A 12,797-nucleotide genomic window follows, 5' to 3' on the forward strand; every position below is an offset into this window, starting at 1 on the left:
ATCAAACTGGATTGCAGTACCATGACAAATGACAAGGACCAAGATGAAAGTCAAACAACAAATTTTAATATAGAACATCCCATAACACACCCAGGATATAAAAGACAAAAAATAGAGATTAAAGAGAGGATACAAACGCTATATTATAAAATCAGCACCCGTTAAAATGGCGCCCTGGCTCTTGAGCTGAGAAACCCGATTTTGTATGATTTTGAGACTTTTGTTTATCCATCTTTGTTTTTTGTTTTTTTCCATTGCATAACGTCTTTTGAGTTTTCTTTATGTACACATGAGGTAAGTGCCGTACGTATCGGTAGCGTGGCCGAGCGGTCTAAGGCGCTGGATTAAGGCTCCAGTCTCTTCGGAGGCGTGGGTTCGAATCCCACCGCTGCCATAATTTTTGGGACTCGATGTTGTGCAAACTCACAATGCACATCGTCAACCATAAAAACGCCCCCCCCCCCCGCCCCCCACTTCTTGACAACACCCCAAAAGTGACACACCTGAAAATGATCACGGTTGACTACTCGCTTTGCATTGTGGGCTCGGCCTCGCTCCCCACGTGTCGGCTGTGGATCCGCGTTAACATGGTGCCCGCTTCATGTGCGTTCGCTCTCCTCTTTTCTCTGCGGCGTCCAGTTTGTCGGACAAATGACACGCTGGTGAGATAGCTCGACACACTCGGCTCGGTGCAGGTAAAGTATTTCGTTTTGGTGTGATACGCTACGGGACTAATTTACGCTTCAAAGCAGCCCCCCACCCCCGTCAGCTCGCCCAAATGTTATTTCAACCGGCATGTGTGAATCAAAGCTAGGTAGCTATGCTAAAGTTGCTAACCAGCGGCGACTTCCAAGGTTGGAGCATTTCGTCACGTTTACGTGTGTTATTCGAACATATTGTTCTTAAGTGTGGTTCGTTTAGCGGGTTTTGCAAACGCACGTAGTGTGGTATTTTTGGACGTTATTTACTAGTTTGGCCGACTTTAGTGCAGGCCCGCCTGACAATTTGCTGTGTTTTGCTAATGTGCTAACCCACACCGAAATATATATATGCATTTTGCGGAATAACGACTCGAAAAAAAGCCTTAAAATCATTAATTGTTGCCCGGCGGTGTAAGTTAGAATGTTTGAACGTGTTTAGACCTTGAAGAGTGATTCGATTTCACGGTCTTGCATCACCTGTTTTACCTCATTAGTAGCGTTTACCTGATTCTATTAGCATTCCAGCACTGAGTCATCACATGAATGTCGTGTTTAGACATTAAAATGCAACGTTCCGACGCATAACAGTTGATTTTCTTGCAGGTGAAACATCGTTTGAGCTGCCACGGCTCACAGATTTGGGGGGAAAATGTTCCACTGAAGCTTTTAAAACTGACGTGATGGAAAATTTGAGTTTTTAATGTTTGTATGCAAATAGTTGTTTCTCTGTAGTGCTTGGCCACATATTAAATGTGGCAAGTAAAACGTTTATCTGGACACCTCTGAATAAGTGTCTACTGTATGTGTTGCACCTCAGCCCAATAATGAGCATAACCACTAACACACCAAGTTTCTCTCCCAAAGTTTGGAAGCCAAAGAGCCACTTTGACATGGTGGCCCCTAAAAAATTGTCTGCCTGGGAGGTCATGGTGTCTGTTTGTTGATGTCTGCCTCAACGCTTCATTGCATAATGTGGACTTCAAGGGCCAGGTGATAAAATGCAACATATTATGCAATGGGTGCACGCTCACTCACTTGGAATAAACTTAAAAGTCCGAGCGACTGAAATAATTTCACAGTGACGAAATGGTGCATCACATGAAATCATGCAAAGAAAAGCAATGGCCGCTCGCTTAGAGTGAGATAAGTTTGTCATAAATGACACTTAATTGCTTTGTGGAGTTGTTGTCTTAGGGCAGTCGTCTTAGTTTCTCACTGTGAGCTCTGCAACGAGAAGGCCTCAGGGAAGTGCCGGACGAGATCCAGGCCACTGGTTGTCAATCTAATGAAAGCAGACCTTGTCATTGGCCAAGCAGGATAGGATGTGGTCTGCCCCTGCAATGAGCCACTTTCACCAGCAAGAAATAACATTGGAAAATTCTCTTGATTCTTTGTTTTGACAAAAGTATGTCACAGACATGTTTAACCGTATTAAATTGTCTAAAATTATAGACATTGTGTCTCCTTTTGAAAGGTTGGATTCACTCTCCCTATACCTCCTGACTCCGCTTGCTAAAATATGGCCAGCGGGGATGACGACGACCCCATTATAGAGGAGGTATGTGCTCACGGGAAGATTAAACATTCTTGCTGTTGACTCAATCAGCACTGATCACTTTTTTTTTTCCTTGCCACTCCAGATTGACGTCTATCTCGCCAAAAGCCTAGCTGAGAAGCTTTATCTACTACAGGCGGGTGTCGTTGGTTTTGCATGGAGGGTAAATTGGTTCCCTCTATAAACTTTTTTTTCTCCCGTCACAGTACCCTGTGAGACCATCCACCATGACCTACGACGACGTCAGCCTTTTGGCTGCCAAGATCAAACCCAAGCAGCAGCGGGTAGAAAACAAACCTTTGAATCCATTCGTGCCTTTTTCTTAAGCGATTCCAGAAAGACTTGATTGTGACGCTGTCCTTGCCGCTAGGTGGAGCTTCAGGTTGCCATGGACACCAAGAGCCCAAACTACTGCAGCAGCAAGGGCGAGCAGATAGCGCTGAACGTGGACGGCACGGGCTACGAGGAGAACAACACCTATTCGGTGTAGGTTTTGTGGCGAAATGAGCCTTGCTCCAGAACATTTAGCGTTTCTCTTTTAGGCTGGGAAAGCCCCGCTTGATGTCCCGCTGTCTTACAAGTAACACAAGTGATGGATCATATTTTCACCGCTATTTCCATAGATTGGAGTGGGGGGTGGGGTAGTAAAAAAAATTACAATATCCATTAGCGTTTAATTGATATTTTTAACTAAAAATATATGTTTAGGCTTTGTCAGGATTGTACGAGTCTTATTTGTATAATAAAAAACTATATATTGCATTCACATATTTATGAATATCTATTTTTAAAAATATACTTAATTTTTTAAAAATATAAAACTTTTTATTGAAAATCAGTTTTAATAAAAATGTATCATTTCTATTACACTTGAAAACAAATTTCAAGAACGATAGAACTTTTTTTTTTTTTTTTACACATCAGCATGAAATATCTCTTCCTGTTTTTGCCAATGTTATATAATTTAACCCTGGATTTAACTTGGGACCGCTACATCCACACAACGGCTTTGCCCTTGATCTATGATTACACTATCTGGTTGGTTCGCCATTACCATCTTGTCAGTCTGCATCTGGAAGTCCCACAGGATCTTCGCTCGGTGATTCTCCACCATCTTTTGGAGGCGTTTCCCATTTTGACCTCGGGGTGTCCAGTCCATACTCCGGACAGATGTTTCGATAGACTATGCCAGCCTCCTGGTTATGTTTCCTGTAGGCTTTCCCTGCCAGCATCTTACACCCTGCGGTTATGTGTTGGATCGTCTCAGGTGCCTCTTTGCACAACCTCCACCTTGGGTCTTGTCTGGTATATCTGGGCTTCTATGGCTCTGGTGCTTTCAGGGCCTGCTCCTGTGCAGCCAGGATGAGTGCCTCTGTGCTGTCCTTTAGGCCAGCCCTCTCTAGCCACTGATAGGACTTCTTGAGATCAGCCGCTTCACTTATGGTCCGGTGGTACATCCCATGTGGCGGCTCGTCCTCCCATGATGGTCCCTCTTCCAGCACCTCATCCTCTGTTCCCCATTGAGACATTCTGTGTACGTCATCCGTCTGAGACTTGTCCTAGATGTATTCATGGAGCTTGGATGTTTCATCCTGGACAGTAGCTCTCACATTCACTAGTCCCCGGCTTGGGTACAGCCTCAGGGTGCTGCATTTGGGATGGAACCCTCCATGCATGGTTAGGAGCTTTCGGGTCTTCACATCCGTGGTCTGAATCCCTTCCTTTGGCCACCATTATTCCTGCATTGTATCTGATCACTGGCAGGGCAGAGCTGTTTATTGGCCAGGTCTTGTTCTTGCCATTGAGCTGGCTTCTTAGGACTTGCCTCACCCGCTGGAGGTATTTGGCTGTAGCCGCTTTCCTTGTTGCCAGAGGTTGCCGTTTGCAAGTGGTCTACCGAGGTACTTGTAGCTGTCCTCAATGTCTGCTATTGTTCCATCAGGGAGTGAGACCCCTTCAGTGTGGACTACCTTGCCTCTCTTAGTCACCATCCGACTCCCTTTCTCAAGGCCGAATGGAGGCTGCTGTGCTCCTCTGAGTCACCAGCCATTGTGCACTGCTGTTATGTGCGACCTCCTTCTCCCATATGCCTTTCCAGTACCTTTCAGTTTCCAGTCTTGGTGGGTCTGCTCTGCTGTTCGAACCCTGCCACTGAGTGTACACTTTCGCAGGTTGTGTTGCGAACAGCCTGTTTATTCGTCTGGCCTCATTCTTTCGTGTACCTCTTTAGGCGACTGGACAAGGCTTGGAGCCTTTGCTTGGCAGTTTCGAGTGCTTTAGGTATGGTCATCTGGATGTACCTCTCGGGTATCGGCCTTTTCATCACACCTCTCTGGGCATCCGTCAATTGACTCGCATCTTTCCGAGCCGCCTTGATCTTAGCCTCAGAGTGTCTTTTCCATCGCGGGTAACATATCTCATGGCTCCCATGGTTGCTCTTCTAGTCAAGCATCTCTAGGATCACTGATGCCGAAGCGTATATCGGCTCATTGGTTTCCGTGATCGTTAAGGTCGGGATTGCCCTCGGTGCTGCATTCAGTTTCCATGAGACTTTCAGGTGGTACTTCTACTAGGTTGTTAAAAGAAGCGTATACAAGTAACCCCGGAGCTGATGTCTTTTGTGCAGGAAAATGATGGACAATCAGATCTTCTCGTCCATCCAGGCCACCACCAACACTTCCCGATACGCCGCTGCCGTCTTCCGAAAAGGTATCAACTTGTTCTTTTTCTGGAAAAAAAAATGCAAATTGGGACCCGTGAGGAAAATCCCCAGAGGGACCCATTGTGCTCATCGAAGAACATCCCCTTTTTTACATGGCATTAAAAGAATTTAGTTCTATCAGATTCCGTACAATAGAAGTTTCGATGCAGCTTGTTGTTGTTGCCGCCGCCGTTGTTGTCCACAGGCGAGCTTCACATGACTCCGCTGACGGGAATCCTGCAGATGAGGCCCAGCTTTGCGTACCTGGACAAGGCGGACAACAAAACCCGGGAGAGAGAGGCGGCCAATGAAGGTGCGAGTTGACTTAAACGACCCCCTCCCGTGTTTTTTTATTTATTTATTTTTTTAACTCTTCCATATGTTGCATTCCCTTCCACGCAGCTGGAGACTCGTCCCAGGACGAAGGCGAGGATGAAGCCAAAGCTATTTCGGCGAGTGCTGACTTTCCCCCCGCCTCAAACTGATCAGTGGTTGAGCACCCGTGCACCCCTCAAGTATTTCAATGTATCGTGAAATTTCTTTTGATGAAATCTTATTCAAATACGGAGTAAGAATACAAAAATGATGAATTAACTTTGCTCAACTGCAGGCCTGTGCCTTTTCAGGTTCGCGGAAGCGTACAAAATGAGTCGGAGGTGGCGGCTTCCAAATTTCATATGCCCGGGTGGCGGCGGGGAAATTGAAATCAAACACTTATGCTGACTCAAAACGCATCACGATATAACTTCACGTCTACCCTGTTTTTTTCCTGCGCCCGCAGGTGAGATTTGCTCGGCCCGAGTCGGAGCAAGCGCGCCAGAGGAGGATCCAGTCTTACGAGTTCCTCCAGAAGAAGCAAGCCGAGGAGCCCTGGATCCATTTGCAGTACCACGGCGTCCATGTAACATGTCTTGACAACAACCGCTGCCCACAAAGTATTGTTTGAGTGCCACTAATGTGGGTCCACCATTTTGTATGACCTCAGGATGGGCGGTCGGAACACGAGAGGCAGTATTTGTTCTGTCAGCATGTGGACGCCTCTGACAACTCTGAGCTGGTCAAAACGCCCACGTGAGTGCTTTCAGGCTTCTTTTACAGCCAAGTCGCAGACAGGATTTCCTCACATTGTGGCCTTTTAGCCATTTATTTGCTCCACTTTATGGCAGATGTTTCTCTCCATCATACGGTTTTACTAAAATCTGTCAATAGGGAATTCAGTGGAGAGGGGGCTGATTTTACCGCCGTGAAAGAATAATGTGAATTTCAGAAAGTGCCCCTTGTTGCGTTTATTTGATGCCAGGTGTCTCTTTATTCACGTGATCAATTACGGTGTAGTGTTTTAGGACGTTATATTTATGGCAGACCCTCCATTAAATGCATCGGCACAATCGGAATCATCCAGTACAAGATGATGCCTTGTCTCCATTTTGATGCTGTCTTTTTTTAAAGTTTGGTTAGAACAATGAAAATTATTTTTTTGTCCTGACAGAGAGTACCTCACCATGCTGATGCCACCGCTGGCAGAGGAAAAAGTGTAAGTGTTCGTCTCTTATTTCGCATCGAATTTTTATTTTTATATATTTTTTAATTGACCTACGTCCTTATTCCCGTGGCAGCGTGAAGCCCATCGGCCCGAGCAACGTTCTCTCCATGGCCCAGCTGCGCACGCTGCCGCTCGGCGAGCAGATCAGGACGTTGATGAAGAACGGTGAGCTAACACGAATGAATATACAGTATGTATTCGACTCAGCGAGCATTTACATTTCCCAGAGGAGAATAAGGACTATTTGTTGTATGATTTCTTTTTTTTTTTGGATGAAAATGGGTTGCCTAAATTGTATGATTCACTATTTGTTTACTTTTATCAAAAAAAAAAAAATAAAAATATACTGCATTTTCCGCACTTTAAGGCGCACCGAAAAGTCTTCTATTTTCTTAAATGCTCACAAGCGCGCCATAAAATCTAGTTTCGCCTTGTGTATGGTCTGTAATGCCGACCCCAAGATGGCTCCTTGCTGGAGACATGCTTTCAATGTGATAACTTGCTGTTGGTTCAGTGAACTATGTCGCTGCTTTATTAAATTTTGTTGCAGCTCCGAAAAAAGGAGAGCTGTGGTGTAGGTTTTTTTTTTTTTTAAAAAACACTTAAATAGTTTTCAGTCTCAACAAATACAGCTACGTCTTTGTTCGTCTCCGTGCCGTCTCTTCTTCCGTTTGACTCGAGGCGTTCATGACCACCTCCGAAAAACGTAAATTAACAATTCCGTCAATGAAACTACGAAAATTTAAGATGCATCAAAACAGAATCACAAAATAAATTCTGTAGCCCCCCTACAGAATTTATTTTGTGATTTATGGATTTACAAAATAAATTCTGTAGCCCCCCTACAGAATTTATTTTGTGATTTCCTCATTTGTGAATACAGTGCACAACAAAGAATAAATAACAAACACTTCTGAGACAGTCCAGTCTCCTACATTTTACTGACATCTGATCGTTCTGTTGAAGCTACGCTCACAGAAATGCCCAAATAAATTCTGTAGGGGGGGCTACAGAATTTATTTTGTCGTTTCCTCACTTGATTTTCTGTTTTGATGCATGACTTAATTTTTGTCGTTTCATTGAAGTAATCGTCAATTTACGTTTTTCGGAGGCGGTCCTGTACCCCTCTCGAGTCGATCGGAAGGAGCTTAGCTCCATCTAATGGATGCATTGTAGTTTGCATCTCATAATCCAGTGCGTCCAGTAGATGGAAAAAAATGACAAAATAGGCCATTCATTGAAGGTGCGCCTCATACTCCAGTGCGCCTTTTAGTGCGGAAAATACGGTATAATATATAAAATAACAGCAAACATTGAGGACAGCTACATGTACCTCGGAAGCTCCTAACCATGCATGGAGGGTTCCACCCCAAATCCAGCACCCTGAGACTGTACGCAAGCTGTAAGGAAGAAGGCCGGGGACTAGTGAGTGTGAGAGCCACTGTCCGGGACGAAGCATCCAAGCTCCAAGAATACATCATGGCTCAGACGGATGACGTACTCGGAGAATGTCTCAGACAATGGGGAACAGAGGATGAGGTGCTAGAAGAGGGACCATCATCTGTGCGGAGTATGGACTGAAAACGCCTCCAAAGGTGGTGAATGACCAAGCGAAGATCCTGTGGGACTTCCAGATGCCGACTGACGATGGTAATGGCGAACCAACCAGATATCGTGACCATAGATCAAGGGCAAAGCCGTTGTAGTGGATGTAGCGGTCCCAAATGGAAACATCAGAAAGAAGGAACACGAGAAACTCGAGAAATACCAAGGGCTCAGAGAGGAGCTGGAGAGAGCCTGGAAGGTAAAGGTGACATTCGTGCCTGGGGTGGTCGGAGCACTCGGGGAAGTGACCCCCAAACTAGGTGAGTGGTTGCAACAGATCCCAGGAACATCGGACATCTCAGTCCAGAAAAGCGCAGTCCTGGGAACAGCAACTGCGCAGAACCCTCAAGCTTCCTGGCCTCTGGTAGAGGACCCGAGCTGAATGGGGGATGGACACCAGAGGGGTGAGACAAGGATTATTGTGTGTATATATTTTTTTAAGCTCACCTATCAACGTTTTGCCTTCGATGTTTGTTTTAAAAGGACAAAAGATTTAATGAGCGACGCGTGCCGTGTCGTCTTTGTTGCCTGCAGTCAAGGTGATCCAGTTTGCAAGCCTGATGGGCCTGCTGGCCTCAGGCACTGACGCCACCGCCGTGCTGCGCTGCATCCAACAGGTGGCGCTGCTAGTCCAGGGCAATTGGGTGGTGAAGAGGTACGAGGCGCAGCTAGTCTGTTAAAGTCGGAGACGGCTGGTTTGAATTCTTATTTATTTTTTTTATCCTTTCAGTGACGTTCTGTATCCCAAAAACACATGCAGTCCTCACAGCGGAGTTCCGGCTGACGTGCTGTGTCGGGGGCGAGACTTTGTGGTGATGAATTTTTTATCGTTTTTTTTTTTTTTCCCAAGCTAGTTTTAAATTTGCAACAAAAAAAGCGAACCAGAAAGATGATCCCTTCGGAATTGACTGGATTTCTTAGCGGCCTGTTGGTAAAATGTGATCTTTTACATTTTACCCCCCCGCCCTCCTAAAATTGTCACTGTGCAGATGTGGCGGTTTACTCTGGAACGCTCCCTGATGAGGAAGGAAGTGGCGGCCGTGATCAAAGTAAGCCTCTCGTCGTTGAATTGGTTTGGTGTTGCTACCTTACAAAGTCCTCAAACTTGATCATTCAGGTGAACGTGAGTGAGTGCTTCCTCTCCCTTCTTGCTCTTTTTTTTGCAGCTTCCTCCAGAGGATGTGAAGGATTTCCTCGAGCAGGTGGCGGTGCCACGTGTGAACCGCGGCTGGGAGTTCCTGCTGCCCTCCGACCCCGACTTTGTCAAGAAGCATGCCGACGTGGCCCACCGGCAGCACATGCTTTGGCTGGGCATCCAGAGCAAGTGGGTCGCGTCGCAAGTTTTGGCCAAGGGAAACGGACCCTTGACTTCTTTCAACTTTTTATCTATTTTTGGTCTTTTGCCTTTGAAGGTTGGAAAAAGTCTTCAACTTCTCAAAAGATGACTTTGTGCCAAAGAAGGCTCCCCAGTCTGGTATGTAATGAGCCGCTTCAGCCAGCAGCGAATCCTAATACGAGATGCTTCATCCATCATTGGAATGCTGAGAAGAATTAACGCCCTCCTCCCCCCCCAAAAAAGTAGTCGTGCCTCTGTGCATAACCCCGAAAAGTTACTGACACTCATAGAATCTTATAGATTATGTAAGGTGTTGAAAAGGCGCTTCAGTTGCTAGCATCAAGGTAATGTCAATCCCACCTCTGGCTCAGGCCCCGGTAATGCTAATAATTCGGAGTGAGAATGTTTACAATGATTATAATCAGAATAGTAATGCTAATGCTTTCGACCCCAATGATGATTAAAACACCAATAAGGCGTTTTAGTTCCCGAAATTGTAAGCCAAAAAGGTGATCTAAGCGACTTCAATAGGAACCTCCCCTCCAAAATTTGGATCAAACTCCTTTTAGGTTGGACCTGAATGAATTGCTGGCTTGCTTGCCGGATAAAATAAATGAATAGATCATGCCGTGAAAACAGAAAATAGTCAAAGAAGCTTGTTTGCTGTTCATACAAATGACTATGATTCTCCATCTCAATGTAGCAAGTGCAGAGCCGGTCCACATCAGCGGCGAGCAGCGTCTGAAGTTAGCCCACGAGCGCGCTCAGGAGAAACAGGCTTCTCTCCAAAAGGATCTGGAGGCCAAGCGAGCAGGCGGCGTCCGCGTCAAACAGGAGCCCCTCAGCGACGGCGAAGCCGAGCCCATGGACACGTCCTCTCCTCCGGCGTCCCGGTCGGGCGTCCACAACGGCTCCCTCAACGGTTACGCTGGCGCCGAGCGCGCGAACGGCGGGAGCCCCGCCAACGCGCCCTCGCCACAGTTGCTGGACTTTGTGACAAAGACCTTTGGTAAGAATCCCGTGCTGACGCTGAACGAGCTCAAGAGGCTCTTTAGCCTCCACTTGGCCGCCATGCCGGCAGGACACATCCCCTTCGGACCCGTGTCGGACCACATGCTGCAGGACGCCGTGCTGCTCAGCCGCTGCAGACAGATCATGGTGCCTGTGAGTCTTTATGCCGGTCAACTGTGCTCCCTCTTCTGGTCAATTTTAGGTCTTTGACTTTTATTTTCCCTCTTTGGTCTCTTGGTTGCAAATGTGCATTCGTGAAAATATGCTGTTCTTTTAGTCATTTCAACCAGCTACTTTTGTCCTCCCTGCTCTGCGAATGTCTTCAGTACTACTTTATTGTTGCTTTTAGATGTTGCCGTGGCGCACATTGAGTTGTCCTGTGTCGGAAGTGTGTGATATATAAATGTTTGCTTTGCTGAAACTTAACACTGTTGTTTCTCCGAAATGTATGCAGTTCCCCGCTCTGACCGCAGCTTCTGCCGATGAGCAAAAGGTGTTCGGCTTGTGGGAAACCGGAGAGGACATCGATAAGGTAAACCAGAGAAGAAAACAACCATGTAAACAAATCCGAAAAAAAAGGCTTTTTAAACGACCGTGTAGTAATGCGTTTTGAAAAAATGTAAATATGGCCTAAAAAAAGACCATGTATAGCAAAGGTTTTTTTTAACGACCAGGCTACAGTTCCCACAGGTCCTTAAAGTTCATAAAAATCCATAAAAAGTTGTAAAATTATGTTCTTAATTGCCCTAAATTTTCCCGGCTTAGGCGTTTTTAAAAATTATATATTTTACAACCCTGTATAGTAAGGCGTTTTAAGAGTAAATCATGTAAATAAGGCCTAAAAGACCGTGGAAAGTAAAGGTTTTTTTTAAACCATGTATAGTAAGGCGTTTTCAAAGAAAATAATCATGTAAAGGCCAAAAGACCATGTATAGTAAGGCGTTTTTTCCCCCCACAACCATGTATCATAAGGCTTTTTTTTTTAAACGACCATGTGTCGTAAGGCCTTTGTAAAAAAAAAAAAAAAAAAAAAAAATCACGGAAATAAGGCCTTAAAGACAATGAATAGTAAGGCTTTTTTTAAAACATGGACCGTAAGGCGTTTTCAAAGAAAATAAAACTATTGCAATGGATCGTTTCATTTTACCACAACAAAAACAGCTCATCTTATGCTCAGCTAATGTATTTCTCCTGGGGGCGGGGGGGGGGCATAGCATCGGCACCTGCTTTACGAGATGTTCACTAAAACCTACGGTGTGAAACGGAGCGCGGTGCAAGCACGACTTGGCGAAGAGTTGGGCGACGTCGCCAAGGCCGACGTGGACCGGCTGCTCAAGGTGAATCCCTGCCGCTGGGACGGCGAGCAGTGTCTTTCGTCTATTCATTCCAAAAAAATAACTGACTGTTCTTTTTCATTTTATGAATTTTTGTTGTTCTCCAGGAATGCTGCAGCAGCCACGCCGGTATGTGGTACCTGAAGGGAACCATCCAGTCTTGACCCAAGCAGCCTGCCCCCGGGGGCACCCTTAGTCAAACACAGTGTCCCAAGGGAACGCGACCGAAGTGAGAGCCGGTCACGACGACGACATCGTCTGCCGCTGGGAACGATGCAAAAGAGGTCTCTGAAGGACAAGCGCTCGAAACACAAATGCCTCATTATTTAAGTCGGGCCCCCTCCCCGATGCACTTTTTTTTTTTTTTTTTTTTTGAAAGGCTTACACGGCTGCCAATTTGCGTTTATCCACTAACATGAAGGTTCAGGATGCGGCAAGACACAAGGAGCCTCAGTCGTGTAAATCACTTGAGGGCGCTTTTCTTTAATCACGAACCCCAAAACGGAGAGACTAAAACCGTGAAGGTCATTTCCGACTTTTTGCACCTGGACTTGTGTTCACCACGACGGCGGTTTGATAGAAGGGACAAACGTTTCACTGCTACATTTTGTTTGCCTTTCACCTGGATGCACAGGAACAGTTGTGGATGATCAATAAAACGTAAACGTTTCGTTGAAAGTGTTGAGTTTGGCGGCGCAAGTTATTTGAATATTTTAAGAGACATTGGAATTCAGAAATGTATATAAAGTGAACTGAGTTAAACTGTGGTCCACTGTTTTGCGCAGAGGTGCAAGGCTCGCTCACTCCAGCCCTCCTGTGAGGAGCCTGCAGGCTCCCACCAACCCTGGACCCTTGCCCCCCCCCCCGACCAGGTGAACACAAAGGCGAAGGCCGTGACAAAGCGAGTAACGACCATGTACAGTAAGGCGTTTTTAGCCCGGAAGAAAAACAGACCATGGATAGTATGGTGTTTTGGGCACAAAAACCCCCAACAATAAGGCGTTTTTAGCC

General features: G+C 45.9%; 1 protein-coding gene and 1 non-coding gene across 4 annotated transcripts; both read left to right on the top strand.

Moving 5' to 3' along the window:
• Positions 1–312: 312 nt before the first annotated feature.
• trnal-aag (transfer RNA leucine (anticodon AAG)) lies at positions 313–394 on the top strand. The gene has a single exon. It is a non-coding gene; the product is annotated as a tRNA-Leu (tRNA).
• Positions 395–482: 88 nt separating this feature from the next.
• polr3e (polymerase (RNA) III (DNA directed) polypeptide E) lies at positions 483–12,456 on the top strand. Of its 3 annotated transcripts, none has more exons than XM_019889537.1 (21): positions 483–695; positions 2,176–2,259; positions 2,342–2,392; positions 2,463–2,540; positions 2,627–2,742; positions 4,883–4,965; positions 5,163–5,270; positions 5,360–5,409; positions 5,739–5,858; positions 5,943–6,028; positions 6,447–6,491; positions 6,574–6,665; positions 8,640–8,760; positions 8,836–8,917; positions 9,095–9,154; positions 9,272–9,429; positions 9,518–9,579; positions 10,154–10,605; positions 10,907–10,984; positions 11,667–11,789; positions 11,894–12,456. In XM_019889537.1, exons 2-21 carry the CDS (start codon positions 2,221–2,223, stop codon positions 11,948–11,950), a joined length of 2,061 nt encoding a protein of 686 aa, XP_019745096.1. In that variant the 5' UTR covers positions 483–695; positions 2,176–2,220; the 3' UTR covers positions 11,951–12,456. The 3 variants fall into 3 exon arrangements, with proteins under 3 accessions (XP_019745096.1, XP_019745093.1, XP_019745094.1); XM_019889534.1 differs by having other exon boundaries at positions 484–695; positions 10,145–10,605; XM_019889535.1 differs by lacking the exon at positions 483–695 and adding an exon at positions 755–1,691 and having other exon boundaries at positions 10,145–10,605.
• The last annotated feature ends 341 nt before the right edge of the window (positions 12,457–12,797 follow it).

The sequence above is a fragment of the Hippocampus comes genome, unplaced genomic scaffold (assembly GCF_001891065.2).
Source record: "Hippocampus comes isolate QL1 unplaced genomic scaffold, H_comes_QL1_v1.1 scaffold554, whole genome shotgun sequence".
NCBI lineage: Eukaryota > Metazoa > Chordata > Actinopteri > Syngnathiformes > Syngnathidae > Hippocampus > Hippocampus comes.

What these genes read in the sequence shown, in the direction of transcription:
- polr3e (XM_019889534.1), top strand. Translation starts at nt 2,221, where the DNA reads ATGGCCAGCGGGGATGACGACGACCCCATTATAGAGGAG. An exon ending in ACGACCCCATTATAGAGGAG is followed by an intron (nt 2,260 to 2,341) that starts GTATGTGCTCAC and finishes TTGCCACTCCAG; the next exon opens with ATTGACGTCTATCTCGCCAA. An exon ending in TGGCTGGGCATCCAGAGCAA is followed by an intron (nt 9,430 to 9,517) that starts GTGGGTCGCGTC and finishes TTGCCTTTGAAG; the next exon opens with GTTGGAAAAAGTCTTCAACT.